The 26,738-nt window shown below is 43.9% G+C and overlaps 1 protein-coding gene across 1 annotated transcript in view; it reads right to left on the minus strand.

Moving 5' to 3' along the window:
• The window catches only part of samd11 (sterile alpha motif domain containing 11), a 58,461-nt gene that overhangs the window by 21,515 nt on the left and 10,208 nt on the right, over window positions 1–26,738 (minus strand). The window contains exons 3-6 of the mRNA XM_061672781.1: window positions 22,446–22,621; window positions 14,726–14,835; window positions 5,039–5,131; window positions 267–431 (exon numbers count right to left, since the gene is read on the minus strand). Coding sequence (XP_061528765.1) covers window positions 267–431; window positions 5,039–5,131; window positions 14,726–14,835; window positions 22,446–22,621 — 544 coding nt within the window. The remainder of the gene's footprint in view (window positions 1–266; window positions 432–5,038; window positions 5,132–14,725; window positions 14,836–22,445; window positions 22,622–26,738) is intronic.

Consider the following 26,738-nt stretch of genomic DNA (forward strand, 5'->3'; position numbering starts at 1 on the left):
AACCAGCCAATAAGAGTTACTGGATCAATGGCGGCGTTGATGCACGCCGCTTGCGGGTGTCGTTAATGACGAAGCGCCAGGGTGGTCAGAAATCAATGTGAGTCCCACCTTGACACAGGGTGGGCAATGGCAAAATTAGAATTTTTCTTTTTCAGTGGCAGAAGGAACACCTGCTATGCTCCACATCTCTGTGATGGACACTTTGGTTTTGTTTATTTTACCACCCCCTAAAATTCCAAATATAAACATAAAGAGTGTGGACTGACCGTGTCCAGGCAGTCCCATGCTGCTGGCCAGCTGGTAGAGGCGTTGCTGCTGCTCCTCGTAGGATCCATGCTCGTTGAGCGCTGACATCATGCGCCTGTAATGCTCCTCAGGGCTCATGTGACTGTGGCTGCCACCTGCTTCCCCCTCTGGGCTCTGTGCGGTCTCTGGGGACGGGAGCAGAGGACACGTGATCAATGTGGACCAGTATCGAACTGCTCTTATTGCAAGTGCTGTCTCAAAAATTAAAGGTCATTAACTGTCAAATCATGAATAATGAATCTGTACAGTATATATTTAACAGCCTCACATACTGCTTTTACTCGCATTCTTCTCCACGGTCAGGAATTCCCATCAATATTCACATCCACTATACAGCTCCAGGTCAAATGTTCACATAAACCACATCACCAAGGAAATGTGTAAAGTTCAATGTGTTCATATCATAGCACACGTAAGAGCCTTGAAGTTAATTGTTTGGAAGCTGTTAGGTTAATCAGAGACTTTTGGATGATGACTCTCAGACGATGACGCTCACATGACTCATTCGTCCCAAGGTTTTATGGATGAAGCTGTTTCTAAAAGCTAGTGGTTCATTTCTTTGTTTTTTGTTTTCTAACATTTTCATAGCGAATGGGCACTTGCCTGAAATTCGCAAGAGCTCCAGCAGAAAACATGGCAACTGTAATTCTTGCCTGACTCCATTCCATAACATTTGTGAGGTCAGCAATCTCATCTCAACCATGCATCTATGGACCTTGGACAAGGAATTTCCCCAACACTGATCCGGAGCATATCATTGTCCAAAAGTATTTGTTAAGATGAAGGAATCAAAAGGAGACAAAACCAAGGATGTTCATGTCATATGTTTATGGTGAAGATGGTGCATTATATTCATCTCGCTACCATTCCCTGCATTTCATTGCTCCATTTGACCTCCCTCCTCCCTCTTTGTGTCAATAGTAATGTGATCTAAGGTAAGAGTGGAGGGGTATGTGGAGGTGGTTGGGGAGACAGAGGATGAAGAAGGGGTTATTTTTACCTTCCTACTTGCTAGTGAAACTTGAGCCTGGCCCTGAGCAGGCAAGCAGGAGTGGCGCTAAGGAGCAGCGGTAGCTGCTGGAGGGAGTAAAGAGAGCGTCTCTGTCTCCACCGCCTAACTTCCGCTAATCCACCCATTGTATTCAAGGCTCTAATGTAGGTGCACGCAACTAGTCTGTCCTTGTCAAAAGTTTTCTCACTCTGTAAACAGCAGGGGGGGTGACGACTTTGGTGCAGAAAGAACAGCAGAAATCATTTACACAGCGGCATCCAATCTCACCGACTACCTCCATCTGCTCCCCTCTCAGTCCATTTCTTCACATTCATTACTCATCAATGGCTATTCTCTCTTGGAGGAGATGCCACACATCGCATGCAGGTGCAGTGTCGGGCTTTGGGTGCGGACGCAACTCAGCGTGGAGCCGAAAGGATGGAGCAAATCCACAATACAGTTTCCCTTAACTACAACTCGGCCATTTTGCTAGTTAGCCGAACACAAATGCTTGGACATACTATCGCTGTACATGTAGCCACAACCTATTTTGGCAATACAGGAGCACAATGTTTCCTACGTACAAAGGTCGCTAACCATTTAAAAAGTGATAACTTCTATTCGGTGTCCGTGCCGAACGCTAACCACTGTTAGCATCAATTAGCAGTCTATTAGCCCCAGTTAGCCATCTGTTTACCTTGTTTGTTAGCAGTGCTTTCGCTTTCTCTGGACCTGGTTATGGGCTTCTTGACTCTTGTTGCCTTACATCCAGTTGGAATTTTTATTTTTTAGTTTTTTTTGTCATCACATAACATATATTTCAAGTAACAGGTTTTGTATTCATAAACATGGCCGCTTGCATTGGGTGCAGGAGGGCGCTCTGTGTGTGTGTGTGTGTGAGTGTGTGCGTGTTTCTGGTTTTTGTGTGTGTGTTTAGGAATGGATTGTTTTGGTTTAAATAGCTGATATTAAATTTGAATTAATTGGTGCGACTATAAGGATTTCCATGCGAGACAGTCTAATGCCCACACGAGCAGTGACTGAAATTGCCCAAGCGCCTATGTTTGCTATATTTAGCCAATACTTTCACTTCATATTTTAATGAAGTTTCATTGATAAAAAATATGCCTACTAAGGCAATTATTATTATTATTATTATTATCAAATCTAGATTCTCTCTCTGTCTTTTTTTTTTTATTTATGTTTTTTTTTTTAAGATATCCAGAAGTGGACAAGCCTTGGCAAATCTTCTGCACTGGTCACCCAATTTACATAATCAAAATTTTGGGTGTGTGTGAAAAATATCGAAAATGGGAAAAAATAACTTTTTGTGCACACAGGTAAACAAACATGCACTACTCTCTCTCTCTCTCTCTCTCTCTCTCTCTCTCTCTCTCTCGCTCTCTCGCTCTCTCGCTCTCTCTCTCTGTCACACACATATACACACGCACATGCATACACACACACACACACACACAGATATGCATCTTTCAGAGGCTGCGGTGGACCCTAAAAGTAAGTGCTATGTAGGAGTACTGAAAGTGTCACCAGACAAAGCTCCTGTTAAGGTCATTCGTTCCGATATTTTATCATCACTAATCAAAAGTTTATCCAAAAAAAACCAAAACAAAAAAAAACTTGGTCCATGTGTGTGTGCCTGTACCGTATGCATGTTGCTGATGTACAGGATTTGCAGGGATGGGCTTGGATGTATGGTAAGTAAGCATGTGGTTTTACCTGCTCTATAATGCATCAATCGGGAAGTTTTCTGCAGGAGCCGAGAGGGAAAAGCCTGTTGGCTGCGTCGGGCGCCCAGTTTCACGCCACATAAGAGAAATATGAATAATAGACGAAGGTGACCGGATTTCTGCACTATCGCCAAAGGTATTCCTGTTAATCCATGATTTACATTTTTTTTATTTCTTCCTACTTACATGCATTTTATTCTATTTATGAGGCATGGACTTCAATCCTTAAACTGCATATGTAGGTACTGAGTGTACGGTATAAATATGGTGTACAGACTTTGAGACAGCAAAACATTACATCTTAAATATTATAAGATGTTGGTTTGGTAATATATGGCACCTTTGAAGAAAGTTTTTGACTGGTTAACTTCTATTTATACGGTGCTTGTAAAGCAATAGATAGTGATAAAATATTACGCAACTCATTTTGATCAGGGTGACAGTTTGGGCTCTGGAACAAATTATTCCAAACATAATTGACCAAATTGGTAAATTGTGTTAAACATAACTGTTTTTGTGTGGTTTAATCTTGCTAAACATTGGCAGTTGGAGTCATTAAGGAATTTTAGCAATGTTCACTTGTGTGGTAAAAATTTGGTTAAAAAAAACGTCTATATTGCACACACATATAAGCACACAGGTAAAGGAACATACACTACTCTCTCTCTCACACACACTCTCTCTCTCTCTCTCTCTGTCACACACATATGCACACACGCACACACACACACACGCGCGCGCACACACACACATGCATCTTTCAGAGGCTGAGATGGACCCTAAAAGTAAGTGCTATGTAGGAGTATTGAAAGTGTCACCAGACAAAGCTCCTGTTAACGTCATTCTTTCCTATATTTTAACATAACTAATCAAAAGTTTATCCAAAAAAAAAAAAAAAACTTGGTCCATGTGTGCGTGCCTGTACTGTATGCATGTTGCTGATTTTCAGGATTTGCAGGGATGGGCTCGGATGTATGGTAAGTAAGTATGTGGTTTTACCTGCTCTATAATGCATCAATCCGGACGTTTTCTGCAGGAGCCGAGAGGGAAAAGCCTGTTGGCTGCGTCGGGCGCCCAGTTTCACGCCACATAAGAGAAATATGAATAATAGACGAAGGTGACCGGATTTCTGCACTATCGCCAAAGGTATTCCTGTTAATCCATGATTTTTCATTGTACAGTACTTGTATCATGTTGTGAAAAAAGTGTGATATGAGGATTTGCCGTCTAGTAACTACGTGTAGAAATAAAAACAATGATTTCATGTCCGATTATTTACCAGTAAGTAAAAAAGGAAGAGAGTAAAGGTTGTTCAAGTTTGATACAGCAAGACGGAATGAAAAATGTGCTTTTTCCTTTTTCTTTTTTTTTTTTGGATGGCTTTGTAGATGAGGATGGATCAAAAAAATAACGTGAGTACATTGTTAAATACTTCAATAAAGTACAACCGAACTCAGTTTTGCTCCCGCTGCCTTTTTAAAAACATACGCGAGCACGCATGCTACCATATTTTTTAAGCTAGCGTATGTTTTACCATGCCTGCGCCCAATAATACGGTGCGTCTTGTGTACGTGTTAAATACAGAAATAGACCCCGTAACTGAGCCTGCGCCTTTTAATACGGGGCGCCTTATGGTCGTGAAAATACGGTAATGATCTTCGGAGCTTCTTCCATAATGGAGTAGGCTTACTCTTCATGTTTCTGTGGCCTCTGTACTACACATCGTTGCATGCAGTGGGTTGTAAAAAAAAAAAAAAAAAAAAAAAAAAGTACTTTGAAATGAAATACTGTTGAAAATGTTCGACGATACGCATAACGACTTGTGTCAGGTCATGTAGTTCAAGTCAGTCAAGTTGAGTTTGAATACCAGATCAAAGTCAAACCGCGTCTTTTGTAAGTTTTAGCCAAGCGAGTTACAAGTCCTAAAATTGCAGACTCCAGTCTGACTGGAGTCAAGTCATCCACCTCTGATAAATTCAATACTTGCTCTTACCTTTGGGGGATACGCTACGTGACTTCTTATTGTCTGAGGGAGAGTTGCTGCTGCTGTTGGGAGAGAAGCTTCTCCTCTTGCCTAGAAGGTCGTCTGCAAACACACGAAGAGCAGTGGGTAAATGGATGGAAACCATGGCCGCACTACTCTTTGTATACCTGAACGGTTGATTGTTGGGAAATTAGTTTGGATGCAAGTTAAAAGGGTTAAAGAACACCCCCAAAAAAGTAATAGATGGAGAGAAAAAGCTATTGAAGCAAGCCACAGGCGTCTTGAGTTGTGCATTTTCTGTCAGAGACGAGAGGGGGCCTGAATCGCCTCGGATGACATTGGATAGATCTGCACGACTCACTCACTCACGCACTCACAGTGTGTGCGGAGATGTGTACGCGTTTCTCTGTGCATGCATGTGCGTATGTGCAAGCATGTACAATATGACAACAGGACGAGGGTTCTGTCTCGGCATCTTGCCAACGTCTCTTTTGACAGACAGTCCTGAGGTCTTAATACGCGTCTTCCAATCTCTCTGCTTGTTTTTCTCCTCTTTGTCCAGATGTTGGCCTAAAAGACTGTGATTGAATAGTGGCTAGTGGTGTCCAAACTATGGCCTGGGAGCCATCTGCGGCCTGCCGTCCATTTTTTTGCGGCCCGCCATCCGTTTTTTTTTAGGGGGCTGCGGCATACACCAAAATTTTCAATCGACACACCCCGTGTCATTTTACTGTATTGTACTACTTATACTACATTGGGTGACAAGGCAGAAGAAGAGAAGAGACAGAAATTTGTACTCATCTCTCAAGTCCCTATTTGTTTTTTTCCCACACATCATTCATTAAGATGCGCCTCCAAATTGTGATTGTTTGCTCTACTTTCTGCAAGGTCAATTTAGTAGCGATTGCTCTTCTGCTGGATATGTAATACTGCTGCAGCTCAGTACAATCTCAGTGGATCTGTTGTCGTGGGCTATACGGTTGCTGGCCCCACAAAAATCGTGAAAAATCCTTGTCTTTTTGCGTCATCGCTTGGCTGTTTTTATATATACAAAAGCAATTTATTATTCCTTCACCTATCTTTCCCTGCAATTATAGATTTCTTTTACTGTGTTAAATAAATTAAAGGCAAAGAATGTAAAGCTTGCCATTGCATGCTTTGATTTTTATGTGTGCGGCCTTTGGAAGAAATACTGTAGTTTGGACATGCCTGCGAGAAACTATTTAAATTCCTTTCAGCCTACTTTATGCCCATATGTTTGTTTTTGCCCAGCACGAATTCCAATTCCTCATTAAAAGCACCTCTCTATACCTGAATTCCTCCCATGAACAAACACGTTTCCTCGCCCTTCCTCATCTCGTGCACAATTACAGCACCCCCGACTGCTGCCTCGTCCTCATCCTCCGCCTCGCCATCTCCTCCCCTCTCATCCCTCCCTTCCATCCTGCCCCGTCGTCACACCTCCACCCCCTCAAACACACCTCAAATCAATACGGGCCTAATCACGGAGGGAGGAGATGCAGACCGCGTTGCAGAAACGGAAAAGGCGTTTGTCATCTCTCTTTCTGTCTGTTTTTATCTGGCGCACCTCGGGTTTCTCTCAGACGCTGTCAGACAAACCACAGCAGCAACTGTTTCCTCTGTTTTGTCCTTTTCCTGCCTTGTCTTCACTGCTCTGAGGGTATTTTTAGGGACAGGGAGGAGCATTTTGTTTTTTTTCCTGCAAAGAGAAAGGCGGCTCTGTCTCATCTTTAACATGGCATATTCTTATCATTTTTGCATGAAAAACAATGAATAACAAAAACAACAGCAACAGTTTGTAAGCGTTTGCAGACTTCTGTCACGCGCTCAGGCCCCGTCCAAACAAACACTTGTATTTTGCTATGAGTTTTGGCTTGATATCAAAGTGTGTTTTTGGAAAACTGCCTACAACGTGAAGTTTTGTTGTATGCCGGTAGACGAAAAAGACAGCATCTTCTTTGTTTTGTTAATTTTCAATACTTCACTTCAGGCCACACGTACTATTCGTATTTACAGAAATGACCTTCTGCAGGCTTCTGACTGATCTAAAAATTAGTTAGGGGTTATAGTCCCAATGATGGCACAGTTTAGCCCGTACAGTGTTGTGAATTCATTTGAATTCCAAATCGCGTACAGGCAGACTCAAATCGCGGATGATTTCAAAACGTCAGCGGGCAGCGTTACACATGTCCAATAAGTGGACGTGTCAAGAGAAAACACAAGGTTACAAGGTTAAAATGAATTGTAAGGGGTTTAATAATACCCAGCAAAACACGGTAGTAATTTCATTTCACCATTCAATGTCATTATTTTTGTAATGCATTACTGATTGTGACCAGCGGGGACACATTACTTCCATGACTCAAATTCTCAACCCAAATATATGACAAGTAGAGAAAAAAAAATAAATAAATAAAAATATTTTAAAAAAATATATATATATATATAAATACGCTTTTGGATACCGGAAGTACAAGCACATGATACTGGCATGGAATGCAAATTACAGCGCCTTCAGGCATTTTTGCAGCTTGTTTTCATAACATCTGTACGTGGAACTTTTGAAAAAAACATGAACAAAACAACAACTCCTCTTTTTAATTCCCTGTTTGAATTTGTTGAGGAGATCCACAAGCATCACCACCGTAAAAAAAAAAAACATTGGATGGAGGAAGATGCTAATGAACAAGGATAGATATAAACACACGCACACAGAAGGTCCTTCTCAACGATCCATTTTTTTTTTTTTAATCATTTACGATCCTTATGTTCTTATTTTTCCATCTTGTCCCTTCGAAAAACCTACACTTCCTAATCCAGGAGTAGCGACAATCCCTATTAGCTCAAGCTTCCTTTCTACCTTCAAAAATGCACAGAGCATGCTTCCACCCACGCCCGGAGACGCTCACGATCAAACACACAGACTTGAGTCGTCTTTGGAGCTGACCTCACTAAAGACACGCCGTCTCCAGAGCGGGTGCCCGAGGGCCAGAGATTTGAGGGCGGCAAGCTTTTTAAAGCCAATTAAATGGGGCTTCTTAGATGCTCCCTTTTAATGCCCAGCCCTGAGCTGTGCTAGCATCTGTGCAAGCCGTTTACTAACTAAGGGTGCTTATAGTCAAGTTTGCTACCCGGGGCTCTTTCCGATCACGTGCTTGTTATGTTATGTTGTGCACTACGGTGGGGGGTGCTTATTTTTATTTGATCATCTGTGCTCTGATTTAAATTTTTTAAAGCGTCGATGTGGGATGTAGCAAACAACACGAGTACGTTTATCACCGTTATTATTGCCCATCAATAGATATGACAGTGTGGCAGTATTACAGTAATGGCCCCCAACATGGATCTGCTCAAAATGTCTAGTTTTGCCCCCACCAGTGTCGCCAAAGTGATTGCACGTGTTGGATTTGTTTAGTACAGTTTAGAATTGTTTTTTTTATTGAATGTTTCCATTGTCAAAAGTTGCAAGGGTACACACTTACCAAAAGTTTTGGCACCCCTGTTGTTGTACATATCCTAACTAAGTGCACGGTAACTAAACCATAAAGCTAGAAATTCACTGCGCATCTACCGGTCGACAAATAATGCTCACTTTTGTGTGACTACAGCAGTAACAGGCAGAATCCAAAACGCATCTTTTCTAAAACAAAGCTTGTCTTCCATTTGTGATGAACACCTCCGTGCCAAGAAGAAGGAACACAATACACTGGCTGTCCTCCATTGTTGTCCTTTGTTTACTGTCTTGAAATTATTGGCAGGTTACACGGTGTCACTCTGCGACGATGGGCCACTGTTTGTGCTGACGCAGCCATTCTGCCAAGACGGAGTGCGCTGGAAATGCAAACCATCACGTCGGCGTTTACCGCCGCAAACTGCACGACGGCCATCTGAATTTAAACGCAAAGGAGAGAATGGTACAAAAATCCGTAAGACCATTGAATAACTTGCGATCTGGCGCTATACAAACACTTTGAATTGAATCCTCTGCCATGTAACATCCATCAGCAAGATGAGATGCCAACCTTACAAGTTCACCTCCTGTATACATGCAATTCACCCAACTGAGAGGAAAAACAGATGAGAAAGAAAGAGCAGATAAATACAGAGAGGAAACAGCGGGTTCTAAACCATCCTTTCATGTGACACCATGAGGGCGAACCGTCAAGCAAGGCAGCATTCCTCGCTCTCTCCCTCTCTCTCTCTCTCTCGCTAGTCCGATTTCCTCTCCTCCCTCCTCTCTCCATCGCAGGCAGCGTGGTGACAGCTCAGACAGCCAGGCTCCTTAATTCCTCTCTTACTCCGTTAATCTGTCATCTTTATCAGGCCGGCAAGGGGGAGGTGGGTGGTGGGGCTGCGTGTGGAAAGGCGGGGTGACAGGCGGGGACGCGGGGTGGGCCGCCAGCCGCAGCCCCCCAATCAATCTCCACATTACAGCTGACAGAATGGTGCTAATAACTTATTGATCCCCCCTTCCGTGCGCTGGGGCCTCCGCCAGCCCTGAAAGCCCCGCCATTGATTGGCTCACGGGCCGATGCAGCTGGGCGAGGGGGTGGGGCGGGGCGGGGCGGTTGATGGAGACGGGGGCGACGTGGGGGCGCTTGGGCTCGTGCCGAGGGACGATGCATCGCTGCCAACGTGCGCAAAGTACACACAGCGATACAGTCGGGCGCTCCTGCTCGTCTGTTTGTCCTGCTCTTTTACTCGGCGAGGGACGGAGGAAATTAAGAGAAGTGGAGCTCAAGAAGAATTATGGGCCGCATGAGGACAAAATGTGTCACTAACTGCTAAGTCATCTGGTGCACAGGTGGCTGCATGTGTTTAAGAAGTTGCCAGAAGCCGTAACGTAGCTCATTTAGATTCGCGAAACACTGTGATAAACACCGAAGAAGCCGTTAACAAGGAATTATTTGATCTCCGTTGGTAGCGACATTCAATTATTCTCGGATTTGAAGTGGTCCCACACAATTTGCAGAACAGGGTGCTTGTAAAATGCAAATGACAAGGACATGACACATATTTTTAAAACAGATGTTTTTAATCCTGAAGGTAACGTTGAGATTCTAAACATCCATCCATCTTCTCCTCACCAGGGTCACGGGGGTGCTGGAGCCCATCCCAGCTATCATCGGGCAGGAGGCGGGCTACACCCCGAACTGGTTGGCAGCCAATCGCAGGGCACATACAAAGAAACAACCATTTGCACTCACATTCACACCTACGTGCAATTTAGAGTCTCCAATTCCTGCATGTTTTTGGGATGTGGGAGGAAACCGGAGTACCCGGAGAAAACCCACCCGGGCACGGGGAGAACAGGCAAACTCCACACAGGCGGGGCCGGGGATTGAACCCCGGTCCTCAGAACTGTGAGGCTGACGCTCTAACCAGACGGACACCTTGCCGCAGATTCTAAACAAAACAAAACAAAACAAAAACTTAAACAATAAACATGTATCGGTGTTCTTTGTTGAATCTCGAGGTGACTGTTCACATTTCAATCATGTGCGTCTTACAGCACCTGTTGCTCGGCAACACTACTGCATATTAATAACCATAACAAAAGAAAGGTTATTAGGGTTGTGGCATTTTTAAAAGCATCCTCACATAAATCTGTTGAGAATATTAACCAAACTAAACAATAAAAAGTAAAAATGGGTGTATATATATATATATATATATATATATATAGGCCAGTCTCTGGCCTAATGTCATCTGGGATAGGCGATAGCTCACCCTTGACCTTATGTGCTACAGAAAATCATTTTTTTTAAAAATCACCACAAGGTCATGTCTAAAACAGACACAATGAGCTTGTTCTTTTAAGCAAATCCCTCAACAGTGAGATTGTTTTAACTCATAGAGCCATCTCTTTGAAGCCCATTTTAAACTATTTACCACCCACACGCCCTTGTCTCGATATAGGATGAGAAATCCTGGAGTTTGCTTTGTTGCAAATAACCCTTTACAATGTATCACATAATAAATCGATGGTAATACTTCAAAGGCAACTTGCACTCAGGATCAGACCGAGAAAAACAAATCCTTTTCCGAAAACAGGCTGTGTTCCAGATTTACATGCGAGTCAAAAAACAAAACAGGCACTCAAACCCACACTTGGGAAGATGCACACATTTAAACGCACAAACACAGACACGCCAACAAGTTGTAACTGCCTGTGGGAGTCTGCGTGGAGGGAGAGGAGGAGGAGGAGGAGGAGGAGGAGGAGGAGGAGGAGATCCAAAACACCTTATCTGCCTGTTCGAGTCTCCGGTCTGACCACAGCGCCACAGTTTACAATCTCCACAGGCCGCCAGACTCTCAGCATCGACGCCCGTGCTCCTCCCTCCCACCCACCCCCCTCCCCCCTCCCTTCCCTTCCTTCATCCCCGCATCCCCCCATCGCCGCTCACAGACCCTCTGAATAGCCGCCGGCTGGGGAGCGAGAGCGTGAACGAGGGAAGGAAGGAGGGAGGGATAGAAAGGAGAAGAGAAGGCGGGAGGCAGCCTTCCTGTCTGTCCCTCAGATTTAATTAACGGCCTACTCCGGCACAGAGACGACCTCCTTTCCTCCCTGTGCGCGCGCACGCACACACACACACACAGGCGGCGCTGGCCGCCACCATAGCTGCCGCCAGCTCTCCCCCGATGCCGCCGCCACACTCATTCATCTCTCTTTCCCGTCTCACCAATTCCAAATGTTTCTTCCACCACAGCGTCTCTCTGCTGTGAGCTTTCTCTACGCTTCTCTTTTGCCTCATCTACTTCCTGTTTTCGTTTGTGCACACTTTAATGCTCCTTTTCCACAGTTCAGTGTAAAGTTGCCAAGTTGACAGGAGAGTAAAGTCGAATAATCCCCAGCTCTAAAACGCGCATAGACACCCACATGTGTATTTGGTCGTCAATCCTAACCTGCGTTGATTTCACGCGGGCACGCATCCGTGCAGCTATCCGCTATTCGTGTGTAATAGTGTGCTTGTGAATGTGTGTGCGTCTAATTTCACTGGCAGACAGAATTAGAGGCACTGATCGGATTGGACTTGTTTACAGACACGGAGCGAGGCGCGCAGGCAGCCTGTTAAATCGCGCTTTAATGCTCAAACGGGCAGATTTTCGGGTCCCCGACCCCCTCTGGCGAAGGTAAACTGTGGTCAGCCGCTCTTCTGTCAGCAGCCCACCCGCCCTCCCAACACCCCTCTCCACCCGTGCACATCTATACCGTCCCTTTGTGTATTCTTTTACAGTGCCTTGAGATATGAGTTTTGGGAGAATCCGGCCGTCACTTAGTCGATTTGTTTTGTTTTGCCTTGTGAGTGCAAACTTGGGGTAGAAGCGCCGTACGGTGGCAGTGACCCGAGTCCGGCAATAAAAGTGTTTATTGACACTCCCAGTTCAGGTTTACTGTAAAACTAAACATACACGTTGTGCATTTAAAAACAACCACATAGGTTAGCCTTCTAGCTTAATGCTAACGCTAACACATAATTAGAAATGCATACATAAGCCTTTGCGCAACTGATATTTGACCACAAATGGTGCAGCAACACATTTCGACATTCAATATAACAGTACTCAGTCATATATTCTTTATCCTCTGTGAGGCTGAATTTTGTAAGGAGTATTCTATTTAATGATGTCCTTACTGTATTATATTTATAAAGTAGAATATTATAGAGTGCTATTTTTTTTTTATTTAAAAAAACCCACTACAAAATTAGCAGGTTTTTTGGGGGGAGAGGTTGGAATTGATTAATGGCGTTTCCATTCATTTCAAAGGGGAAAGACGATTTCAGATATGAGTGATTTGATTTACATGCGTGGTCACGGAATGAATGAAACTCATATTTCAAAGTAGCAGTGTATTAGCGCAACTTTTCAAGAACTCGGATTTGTTCGTCAGGTTGAACATGATTAAGATAGTATTTGGGGTGGAATACATTCCAGTCTTGGGTCGTAAGAAGGTACCTGTCTACTAGCAGCAAATTAATTCCCACAATGCCTTGCTCTCACGTACCGTATGGACAATTAATCCTGGGGACAAAAGAGATGAGCAAACAGGGAGCGAGGGTATGGAGGTGTCGGGTCTGAGCTGATTTGCCGCTTGCTGTGCCGATGGCTAATAGGATGAGAAAGGGCAGGGTCGCTGCGGGGGCAGATTTAGGGTGTCGCCCCCAAATCTGCACTTTACAAGCGGAAGAAAATGTATATTTTATCTGCCGTCATAGGCATTCCAGTAGAGTAATCCACAGCTCTAAAACTTCACACACACCCAACTGTGTAATTGAACATTAATCTTTGCCTGTATGATGCTAAAAACTATTTGGATACACTTTAACTACTACATATGCACTAACTAACACATTTTGTTTTAAATGAGTACTTCTTTGTATCTAGTATTTTATTATATTGCAATTGCTTTTTTTCTGTGACCTTTTTTTTTTTAGTATTACATTATCATCAAACCATGCCATAAGAAATCCATTTATGATTAATGAGAGAGCTTTCCAAGAATTATACATGGCTTGGGGAGAATGCTTTCCAAATTGTTTGGGTGTTTTGAGCTATTTATTTCAGTTATGAGACAATGCCAAAGGTTGTTGACTTCAGCGAGCATCTGGTATTATTTTTCAATTATTGATGCATTTATGATGATGATTATTATAATAACAATACTCATTATTATTATTATTATTATTATTATTATTGTGAGCGCAAATGGTTGTTTGTCTATATGTGTCCTGCAATTGGCTGGCGACCAGTTCAGGGTGGCGGGGTACACCCTGAACTGGTCGCCAGGGAGAGGCTCCTGCACACAACCATACCCTAGTGAGGATAATAAAAATGATGATGATGATGATGATGATTATTATCCTCACTACCTCAATGGATGTAATGAATTACAATAGGATGATAATTCAATTCTTTTTCATTGTTTAACGTCTACATATATTAGCTATCGTCCAGGTGGTGATCCATTGCGAAACAACTCAATTGGATTTCATATCACATTTGTGACTATTCATTTATGACTCAAGCAAACATACTGACAATTGACTGTGGATTTCTACGATAAAAGACTTGGTGAATCGGGCCGTCGCTTGTGGACCCGCTAATGCTTTTGCTAAGTGTTACGCATCTAATAATGAATGAAAAGGATGCGCTTTTTGTGTGTTTAGCTTACGCTAAAAACACATATGTCACTGTTAACCCAGAGTGGCATGAAACATCCAAACACGGCGTGATAATAGCTGATTAGTGAGGTCGTTTTCCAACCATATGTCTTTAATGGCAGCAGAATATCCTCACACGAGCTACTTGACAAATAGCTGCGACTAAACGCTGTCTGTGTTCTGTCTGTAAGCTCTTAGTTTAGCACACAATGGTTCCTCTACTCACATGATTATTTGGATTAATAGCAAACAAAGCTATTTATTCTGAGGTGATTTGAAACAGGGCTTTTAACCCCAAAATAAATCCCGGAGTGCCGCACAGAATGTCAGAAGAACATTAAGTAACAGACAGGAGAGCGACCTTCAGGATGGAGGAATAAGCTCATGGCAAAATCCCCCAATTGCACAAATTAGAGTCAAATAAAAGAATGTTTAAATGTTACAGGGAATGTGCCAGTGTTAGTCACACGCACGCACGCACGCACGCACGCAACATCACCGGAGGTCCTACCTGTGTGTCCTGTACTGGCATTGTGGTCGGAGGCTGACTGGCCCTCGGGCATGCCGTGCTGTCTGCTGTGGTGCAGGTTGGAGATGATTGTAGAGAGGTCGCTGTCACGACTGACGCACGCACACATGAGAGGAAGAGACGAGAAACAAACCGTTAAGCAGCCTCAAACGGAAATCCACAAATCCAAAACCAGTGTGACATCAACTTTTTCACACTCTACTTACAACAGAAAGGCTCCGTGTAGAGGGCGCTACGTGTAAACTCGGCAGCTACAGGTGGCTGTGTTGTGGACTGGCTCTTTAGCTCTGATGTGTGTCATACACTCTGACAGACTACTGCATCCAGCACTTTTGGCTCTCATCCCCCACTCATCTTCCATACTAAGATCTATTACCCAACATATTCACAACCTCTAAGTAGTTTAACAGCTTAAAACCTGATTATGGCGCTTCTGAGACAGATGCCGCTATCCCAGCTGTTTGAAGGGAATCTTGAAGATTGCACACATGTGTTTTTTCATGTGTTTATCGCATGTGGGAGGGGTGAAACTATTTTTTGAAATAATGACATGGTCTCTATATCTTTAATTTTCATGTGTTGTGGGTGAAGAACATATCTCCCATTATACTGTACTTTTTGTGATTTGTACAACAGCAAAGAAAGTTTTGCGTTAACTTAAAAACATGTTGGGTACCAGTGGCTCTTTCTGCAGAGCTGAAATAGACCTCTTTGGTCCAAATGAAAAAATGCTCCATTTCTTCCATAAAAGTGATCGTTATATTTTGACATATTATATCATTGATATTATATTTATTGTCATGCATTTTCGCGTCTTCCTCCACACAAGTAGCGGTCCCTCACTTTTTCCGCCGCAGCGAGTGGGATTACGTCGTTTGGGTGTGAGTCACCGGCGGTATTTCTTTGTCCAGAATAGTCGCGTTCTGCCGGGCCGCTCGGTGTGCGGCAGAACTTAGATTGAAGACCTCGAGAAGTATAAAGACAACATTTTTTTTCAAACCAGGTCTGCCAAACTTGAGCCACGGTAAAATGAATGCTTCCTTTTATTTACATTCCAAGTCAGGGGCAACCACAATTGCCAAACTTTGAATATTCCCGGCACGGCTGATGGGGTGTTCGCGCAAGCAGCAGTGCTAACGTTACTGTTCGGAGTTGTGGTCAATGTTGTCTAATACTTTGCGGCACACTACAATAATCAGACCGTGTTTATTTCTTGATGATATGACACCAACGAGTGCTGTTAGTGTTTATTACGTTATGTTCACTGGCATGGCTAAATCCACTTCACTTTAAGGGGAGCCCCGGCGCACAAAAAGTCCATTCTTCCTTAGCCTTGCTTTAGGCACACACACACACAAAAAAAAAAAAGGAGCAAGAAATGGCTTTACCTCCCCAAGTTGGCTGAAGCTGCCCAATTCCCCATCAATTACCTCTTTCCTCGCCAGCGGACCCACACAAGTGTGTCAGGGGGGTATTTCATTTGCAATCTGATTACCATCCTGATCGCATTAAATGCCATAATGATGGGAAATAGCCGCTTAGCATTCAGGGGGAGTAGAGCAGTCGTGTAGTGGAAGTGTCGTCACACTTAATGGCAAACAGCTTGTGGAAGCAGAGGCATGATTCTTGTTTTTTTTGTTGGTTTTTTTTAAGCTGACATTCCAAAAAGCTAATATATTCATTATTCTCTCATTTTATCAAGCAAATAAACCTTCAAAAGGCATTTTTTCCCCTGCCCCGTCTTTTTGATTTTGTAAGCATCCTCACATGTCGCAATGTATGTCATGTCAACTCACAAGTTTATTCAAAGTCGAAGAGTCTCTGAAGGGGGTCCGCTATGACTCGGCAAAGCAGCGTTTATTGGACAGAAGTGGTGAATGGTTCTTAGCTGCCACCGCTATGACGATGCCACACTGTTTGCGGCTGCTGGACTTGGTTTTTTTTACAGCCTCATGATTACAGGCTGCCGCCGTAATGTCAGGCTGCGGGCCGCCAGGCTGTTTTCCACACGCTAAGAGAAAAGATGAAGGGGCAGGGACGAGGGCCTAACGCTGGCCTCGCCGGCCATTTTTCAGTCACACACAAGCAATGACTCAAGAAAACAGTCAGACAGTCACCACCTAAGCACGGAGATCTTTGATTGGCCTGTAAACTGCAAGCGTTTTACAATAATGACAGATGTCTTTTTGTGACGTTAACTTTATAATTAGAAGCCGTCCGTACTCTGGAGATGCGGAAAAGATGTTGTTTTTTCCATTGGGATTTGTTTTATTATATCAGTCTCACCCACAAATGCTCACAAACAACGCCTAACGCAGCAAACCTACGGCCACCCTCGCTCCATCACGCAAACTAATCATGATAATACTATCGTGAACTTCTCAAGGAGGTTATAGGGTTATTATCCTGTGGCGAGGCGGCCGCTCTAAGCCATGAAAGGCAAGGGCGTTGTTAGTGGAGTAATTAGCGCACGTTTCCTGAGCTGTGCCGCCTGGACTAATGAGGGGCTGAAGCCGATCTTCACCCCCGTCTGGCCGCCCTCAGCCCGCCCCCCTTTCCTTTCAGTGGATGGCGGCAAGGTCACACTCCCGCCCTGGAGGATGGAGAAGGAGTTTAAGAGCCAGTCACCTGAGTCAGCGCTCCCACGGGAGCGCTAAGACCCGAGTTAGGAGGGATAGGGTGTGGGGAGCGGGGTGTTATATTAACGTCGGGCCTGGTCGCTAATAAGGGCACGAGCCGCCATTTCATCCTAAGATTATCCCAGAACTGGTTGGCTCCGCCCTTTCATCTGGAACCACAGCGGAGACTCACTGACCCAGACACTGAGGTTGCTAATACAAGTATTAATAATAGCATTATAACAAGACACTATAATCATGTCACACGACAGCACTAGACCAAGTGAACAAGCTTTTCTTCAATAGATACGATTGGGGGAAATCATGCATGGCCGCTTAACTACGTTACCTTTTACTCCAAATGTTTTTTTTCCCCCCTCCAAATAAAGAAAATACAGCGGCTGGACTCTTTTGTGTGCTCCTTCTCCCTTACGACAGGAAACTACCACTGAGAATAGTCCAGACGAACAGGAAAGGACTCGGCATGAACACCAAGCGGTACCCCGCTGAGGCCTTGGCAAGCAGAGTCTGAGGTGGCGATGCTGGAGGTCACAGCATGAGCTGGCAAGAGCTGGCGGCGGAGGCACCCTGACGCCACGTCTCGCACCGCCACTGGCAAAGTGCTGACAGACGGACCGCAGGGATGCGAAGGTGGAGGAGAAAGAGCGAGAAGTGGGATGTATTGTGGTTGTAGAGCTACTTGAGGCGTACCCTCCGAAGCAGTCCGAATACACAACCCGCGACAGCCTCCATGCAGCAAAAGTCTAAGTGGTACTGCCAAGTTTGACGTCCATCAGTTCCGCGATGCTGGCCCAACCTCAATTTGGTGGGAAATGAAAAAGAACTGATGCACCTCACACATTTCATTTTCTTAAATTGCCACCCGTGCAACATTAGTATAAAATGAAATCGGGCACTAATGTAATGTGAAACATTAAAAACAACACTTGCATAAAACATTCTACATGCACTACCGCTCACAGAAGGTCCAAATCAAAGTCTTTTGTTCACAAAAGGCAAATCAATGCCTCCGGCCAGTATGCCTATCAAGGCAATCAATAGCAATGAAAAAAAAAAAAAAAAAAAACAGGAAGGAGAACTAAAACCGGTAACAGCTAAACATGGCTTACGCGTGATGAGCGCTGACAGCTTGCATGATTTGCCAACGTCCAGGTGTATTTTTTGGCATAGAATTTTTGGGGTGCTTAAACTTCAAACGCATCCAATATGCACCTGTTAAGATACGGCCATGGAACTTTGTTCCATGGCCGAAAAAGTATTCTGCAGCGCACACACACAAAAAGGACTGCTCACCCAATACATTCATTTAGCTCATGCAAGGTTTTTTTTGATTTTATTATTAAAATATAATAGGGCGGCTGCTTGCAGCTATGAAAGACAACGCACAACTGAGAGTCAAGCAAGCAGAAGAGGGAATAAGTAAGAATAGAAAGAAATATCATAAGCAACGGTCCCTCCTCTTCACTTCTTGGTGCTGTTGCTCCTCGGGAACTAAAGGTCACTACAATGGGAATGGTGTCACTGATTTTGGCCACGCCCACGTTGCACTCTGTGTTAGTCATCGCTCCTCTTGCCTACACTTTTTTGACACATTGCACTGTGCTTAGATTAGATTTGTGAGAAAACCCGAAGGAAAATTCTGTCACGAGTAAAACAGAGATCGAGCGCATCGTGTCACAAGCTGCCTTCAAATTGGAGATTTTTGAGTGCCTGGTGTGGAATTAATGAGTTACTTGCAGCGAACACCAACTCAAATACCGACTTTTGCAACTTTTTCTTGCCCCGGAAAACAAGCGTCAACAATCCCAAAATGACTTCAAACAAAAAAGCTCTTCCAGAAAGCCGTAAAGCCACCCCCCGAAGCTGACTAATTAACACTCTGAAGAGAGACATTTCCAGTAAATTCACACTGTCCATGACCCCTTCCTGGAAAAAGGTATGGCACAGTTGTGGAACGCAGCCACAAGACAAAATGTTGAATGCGGTAGACATAAACTGTTTCCGTAGTGTTGGTTATTACTCAAATTGACAACAATGTAACCATGTAAAAATATAAACCGATCCTACACGAAGCGGCCTGCGTTTTCAAGAAAGCACAATGATTATATTCATTTAAGTCCAAGCCTTCAAACGGTTGTACTGCACCCAGAAAAACCTCGAATATTGCTGATTCTATTGCTTTCTCCCTTGAATGGGTAAACTAAAACCTACATTCTGTAGCTTTTTATTTTTATTTTTTTTTTAAAAGTACAATCAAACAGTGTCATTTGCGCAAATTACGCATGAATCTGCCTATGGAGAGATGGATTGGAAATTATACATAATTTAAAGTAAATGGGTTGGAACATTTGCCACATACTTTGCACCATGAACTCAATTTGCTCATTTAAGTGAGGTCCCTAGTCTCTTTAATAGCTGGTTTGCCACATTTAGTATGATTATTAGTCTCTCTGAAGTTCGATAGGTCTTATCAGAATCAGAATCAGAATCATCTTTATTTGCCAAGTATGTCCAAAACACACAAGGAATTTGTCTCCGGTAGTTGGAGCCGCTTTAGTACAACAAAACTCACAGTTTTTGATGTCGGTATTCAGTAATATTACATTTCTCGTAAATGACGGTGATTAAGTGGCAAATGATGTGTTCTGGGTATGCATATATATTTTCCCCCCCCAGGAGGCTCAACAGAAGACATCAGCGGGTTCCAGGGATGGTCGCCGGGTAATCACCCAAACTGTTTGTCAGCACTTTTTAATCAATCTTTAAATGAACTGAAAATTTTTAAAAAACTAAGGCAGGTTTTTTTATTATTTTTTCATTGGGTAGCAGAAAACTATACTAGTCACGGGGCATAGGGACCAGGCCGGACCGCGAATAGCCAAAATCTGCGGATAATCTATTTATAATTATAATTTATTTGTATTTTTTTTTTTTTTTTTTTAAACCAAAAAAGTGGAGATAAACCTGACAATATGTGTTTTATGGAGTTAGTTCCCCTGGAAAAAAAGTAAAAACAATAGAAAGATTCAAATTAAAATGAAAAAAAAGTGAACCGCGAGTATTTGACGGCTCACTGTTCTCCAAAGTTAACAAGATCAAGTATTTAGTCTTTGAAATTTTACGGAACTTTAAGTGCAATACATCAAGGAGCTCCCTTCTTGTGCCCTTGCTAATAGATCCTGGAGATTACAACGCTAGGCGGTGATGTATTAACCGGCGTTATTATCCTCAATCCACTAGTCCTGCTGCAATTTGTAGTTTCAGTCACCTGTGGCTCACCGTGAACATAAAGTGAAGGACTGAAGAAATAAAGGCAAAAGTTTTTTTCAGCCTATTAAGCTGTACAAGGTTAACTTAAGATGACATATTTTGGATTGACACGTTCGGCCTCAATTTAGATGAAGGTCGTCGCATGCGAGAGTGTGCCACACGTCGCAGCCGCCGTTGATGATACACACGCCGTCTCGCACACACACACACACACACACACACACACAAACACACACGGCAGGCGCCCTGTATTTTTCACATCCATTGGGCAAATCCAATTTGTTAAGACCCTTCTGCGACTCACTTACGAAGCTGCGGTCAATGGAAATCACATTTCTGTGATTGGACATCCCATTATCCCTTTCGTCCAGACCTGCATCGGCGGATAAAGCGGAACCGAGACGGATGCCCATGACAGACCGGCGCTGCGGCTCCAGCGAGTCCGTCGCCTTTCGAAAGGGTAAAAGCCTGACATATTAGTCATAAGTGTTCTTTAAATTCATTATCATCTTAACACGCCAGCGGCGCAAGTGTCAGGGGGAGGGGAAGCCCTCTTAAATGAGGTTAGTGGATCCATTTAAATCGTCACAGTTGGTGTGCTGTCCGCTGTGTCACACGCAAGTCTCAAGACATGAAAAACATCCCCTGTGCTAATGAGCTTGCGCAAGCTGCTAATAATGCAGCCGGGGACTTTCTGAGGTTAATCAATGAACGGCCGCTGCATTATATTCATCCATAGTCTGTTAAGATTTTTTAAATTGCAAAAATCGGTTTATTCACACCTCAAGCGATCGCAAACTCATGTGACGCCTCTTCTAAAAAGTCACATGGAGTGTGAGCAAAATCACATCTAATTTACAATCATCAAGCGCAACAGCCCGTTTAGGCTCATCTGAGTGAGATGACCTCGCCCTGACCCTCGCCGTGCCTGTGTATGACTGTGTGTGTGGGGGGGCTGATGGGGAGGGGGGGGGGGGGGGGGGGGGGGGGTTGCAGAATTAGTTCTCTGTATTTAACCCATCCCTGAGGAGCAGTGGGCAGCAACAATGTAGCAAATCCAGATCTTGAGCCCGCTACCTGGAAATTAACCTGACATATATTTTTAGTTGTGGGATGAAACCGGAGTACACGAACAAAATGCACGCAGGCATTGTGAAAATGTGCAATCTCCACACAGAAAAGCCCCACAGTCAGGCGCACAGAGCGGCCCATGCTGGAATTGAACTCAAGAATCTTCTTGTTGTGAGGCAGCAGAGCTAGCCACTCTTTCACCAAGCAGACTCTCAGAGACGTTTATAAGTTGCAAACATTCTGACTTTATCCCGCCGTGATGAACAGAACTGCCAGTGTGGGCCGGATGTGTTTGCTGATGCCAGACAGCGCAGTTTTTAATTTGAGCAGGGTTGCTTTGGGCAGCACCCCTTCTTCCTTCCATTAATCCTCGTCTAATTTATTCTGTTTGTATTAATTAATCACTTTGCGTGCTCAGATCCTCAATTTCGTTAAATGGGCTGCAAGAAAGGATGTCTATCAGGATGAGTATAGTCTGCAAAAGTGCAATAACATGACATGAGGTCATAGCGACTAGCGTATTAGAGCTTGAGCACAGACCAAGCGACGCTGCGGACGATGTGAAAATTGCATGAACGGCTCAACATCGTATCAAGACAGGAACAGCAGGCCTTTAGAGCAAAAGCCAAAACTATGTTCTTGGAACACGTGTTCCAATCAACCTTACAATACCTAATCAGTCACACATCAAACACGGCGGTGTTGCTCTTCAGTCGACGTACCTCTTGCGCACTATACTGTAATGAAGTTCGTCCTCCTGCTTGATGAGGCCGTGATCCCCACTGGCCCGCTCGCTCCCTTCACTGTCGTCACTGCTGAAGATGGAGGCCAGCTCCTTCTTGGGCACACGGTTGGGGGGCAGCGGGATGGTGCGCTTCTCAGCCAGGCGGCCCCGATTCTGTACAACAAGGCACACAAGAGAGACGTGAGAACTCTGAAATATGCCAAGACAACAAGTGCTAAACTTCAGATGACTCATCATTTGATTCAGCGATGTCAAACGTATACAGCATGGATACGATGGCACCTTTGACTATCTTTTCGATTCTTCTCATGCCTATATCATGTTATTTGATGAAACTCGCCAGCCACAACATTAGGTACACCTTCGCATTCTATGAAGTTCCGAGAGCCTTTAAATAAAAAAAACAACTCAACTTTCAAACATCTGCTTAGTTTTGATGTTATGGTTGAAGTTTGCGGCTGTGTGACATGTCGAAGTGTCCTTGGGCAAGACAATGAACCTTGCATGGCAGCAGCAGCCGCCCATTCGTGTATGAATATGTGTGTGAATGGGTGAATGTGAGGCTTTGTAAAGCGCTTTGGGCACTGCGAGAGTGTAGATAAAGCGCTATATAAGTGCAGTACATTTAACATTTTCCACATCTAATATTTGACTATTTCTTGTAATTAAACAAGCTGACCAAAGTATGACAAACTATGTAGCCCCAGACACAATATGGGGGGAAATGTTGTAATTGTGGCTACAATATAGGTATAACACGCACAACATTCTAATTTGTACCCACCAAATACTGTAATTTCTCGTGTATAATGCACACCCATGTATAATACGCACCCCCAAAGTTGACCTAAAAATTCTGGAAAATCCTTCTACCTATGTATAATGCATTTTTACAATGCATGATTTTGCTTCTAACCATATGATCAAAACATGAAGTATTATCTGCATTTTTTTTTTTCAAAGAATGATTCTGAAGTTAAACACTTTATTTGAACACTTAATACTTCTGATTTTGAAATTCACAGCCCTACTTTTATTCAGTAATAAAATTAGTTTAGTAGTTTATTTTATTTAGTAGTTCCTTTGTTGTTCTCGTTAACCTGAAATGCCAGCTTTTGAGAATATCTTTGGAGCTCCTCCCAGCCCAAAGAAAAAATTATGTCATACTATTCTCATCTGTCCTCTAGCTCTATCTTAACATTCTAGAGAAGGTGCTTTCGATTTGCTCACCCAACTATCCAGTACGGATTCACAGCTGCTTTGTGGCCACAAAACAGTATTTTGTGCACACGTTATACCTATGTTGTGGCCACAAGTTAGTATTTCATCTCAAATAAGCATATTGTGTGCACGCTGTATCTATATTGTGGCTGCCATTGAATCACCGCCCTCCCCTCCTGCAACAACTAAACAGAAACAGCTATGGGTGTAGAAGCAGTTCTACATGACTGCCAACTACAACAATGAACATATTGTTAAACTAATATGTCACTGAATGTGTCAATTATCACAACTAGGACAAAATTACTTTCAATACCGGACTGGTATTTGATCTTGTGCATGTGTGCCTAATGGTGTGGCCAGTGAGTGGATATTTGAAAAATTCACACTTAAAAAACGAGCGCAAACATTTTGGGCATTTGGAAGTGAAGCTGGTCAACATAGTCCCATCACAGGCAAATGGAAGGGAGGAATACAAAGGAGAGAAGAGGAAATTGGAAGAGAGGAAGGGATCTTAGACGTTTGGAGAAAGACTGGAGAATGGATTTGTGTTTGTGCAAGAGATGACAGGTCAAAGAGAATGAGAGAGAAGGAAAAAAAAAAAAAAAGTTGAAAAGAGAACGTGGTGAATAAAACTTGTGAGAACAAGCTCCACAAAAGGAAGGTGGGTGTGAGAAAGTGGACATGGAAGTTAAATTCCTTCCTTGTCTCTCGCTTTCTCTGCACGCCGACATCTCCGCTCCTATTCCCGGGCGCCTTCCAGCCCTCCAGCTATCCCTTCCACCACACGCAATCCCGCTCTTCTCCCTCACTCCCGTCCCTTCCCTTCCTCTTCTCCCAACCCCCCGCCCCTCGCCTCACTTCTTCCCTCCCAGGAGGCGCTGCAGCGTGAGTGGCAGCCAGGCAGGCGGCGGGAGGAGGAGGAGGGGGGGGGGGGGGGGGGGGGGGGGGGGGACGGCAGGAGGAGGGAGTTGGAGGCTCCTAGCCAAGAGGCAAACAGGTGCAGCCCCTCCGGAGTCTCTCAAATGGCAGACATTAAACAGAGTTGGGAAGGGGAGGGAAAGAGGGGGTGGGTGAAAACATCCCCCAGGATGAGCAGGCCACAAACTTCTGCCATATTTCTCCCTTTACTGTTCCTTCATTGGCCACAACACAAAAAGCACTTTTGCCCGCTTTCTTCTTTCCTGTCCCCGCTTTCCACAAGTATTGCGCTAATGCTGGAGGCCAGCGTGTCGACTACTTTGTAATTTGAGTTGTTGGTTCGTGTTGGGAAGGGTGGGAGGGTCCGTAATCAGGAACGAATCAACATCACGTCAAGCACAGCAGACCAAAACGCTTGCATCTGTTCGACGCAAATTCGCAGAGTCGAAGTCCCTTTATTGCTCTTGTTAAAAGGGAAATACACAAGTGCCCCACGCTCCTCTCCTACACACACACACACACAAACACACGCAAACAAGCGCACACCTGTTCCTGGTCTTCACACATTGCGTTTCCCCTCCAAAGCGGGGGATTTTACTCGGAGCATGCCAGCAATATAGCATATACAAGAATAGCTTGTCTGAGCACACTTGTGACTAAGACTGTGAATGCGAGTGTGTAGACAACCACCCACATTGGCTGTGACATGGCCAGGCTGACAGTCCCCCGTACCCCCCCCTCCGACACACACACAGACGCCCTCGCCTCTCCCGGAAAGCCCCAATCCTTTCTTTAGTGGCAGTGACGCAGAACTTGGGTTGAGCTCCCACTGCTTCCGGCAACACTTCCGCAACACGGGGGAGGGCTCGCCAAAGCAAAAACACCGAGCAAAACACACCTCTGGCAGCCCACGTAGGAACCCTAAAAGGAAGGTCGTGAACACACACAAACACACATTAGTTGGTGTGTGTGTGTGTGTGTGTGTGTGTGTGTGCTTGTGTGCTGAGGCAACCTTACTGTGTGTGGTCAGCCTCCTTTCAGACGTGGAAAAAAGTCTCTCATAAAAGTCCCACTAAAAGCACCACTATGAATATCGCCTCCCACGCGTTCTCGCTGACAGTCGAGCAGCCAACCAAAATATCTGAGCTTCGCATTCAGACATGAAAAAAACTCACATGCTTGCGTACGCCGTTAACGATCCATCAGACACACGACAATCCGAGAACAGCGCAAACTGAAAACGATTCAAAGCGATGAGTTTGATACGCTGTATATTTAGCACACTCTCAAGTCGCAGTGTAAATATGACATTAAGAATAAGACGTACCACTTCTTGTTATCCCCTACAACAAGTATGTACAGTACCGCCATCTCAACGGATGACAATCAGAGCCTGTTTCGTCTTTCATTCTTATTGTATTTGTATTCGATTCTTTTTCCAGCTATAAACAATACTAGCAACAATAAGAGCAAAAAAAAGGAAATATTTACTGGCGTCAACAAGGGTAATTACATGTGCAAATGTGAGGTTTTGTCGATATTTTTTAATTGAAGTGCAATGAATGGGATTAAAACAACAGTAATGAACAATGGTGCTGCTCCCACATGTGTCACTGACTTTTAAGGCACAGTGTTGTAGCTTCAAACTGAAAGATATCATTAGAGATTAACGAAGCCAAGCAAATAACGCACTGAGCTAAACTAACATAACATTCTAAAATCGCATAGGCTATTTTTTGCTGAGGGCAGACATGGTAACAAAGTATAGGTAACAACATTGTTTTGTTTACGTGTTGTCAATAGGGATGCACCGATATGATTTTTTACAGGCCGAGCACGAGTGCAAGTACTTCCAGTTGCGAACTCGCCGATACTTGATAATGCGATTATTATTGATAATGCGTATATAATCACATGTTATTATAATTTAATCAAACATTGTTCAAAGCACAAACTATTATCGAACGTTTCACTCAAATGTTTTATACACACAACCAAATAATTTCCAAGACAAACCTATCAAACGGAGAATCAATTTCATTCAATGACACAGTATTTACAGAATAGTAGTATCTCATCGGAGCGTTTTAACGAGTAAAAGTACGATTACAGACGTACAGTATTGGCG

Source organism: Phycodurus eques, chromosome 1, assembly GCF_024500275.1.
Source record: "Phycodurus eques isolate BA_2022a chromosome 1, UOR_Pequ_1.1, whole genome shotgun sequence".
Lineage (NCBI taxonomy): Eukaryota > Metazoa > Chordata > Actinopteri > Syngnathiformes > Syngnathidae > Phycodurus > Phycodurus eques.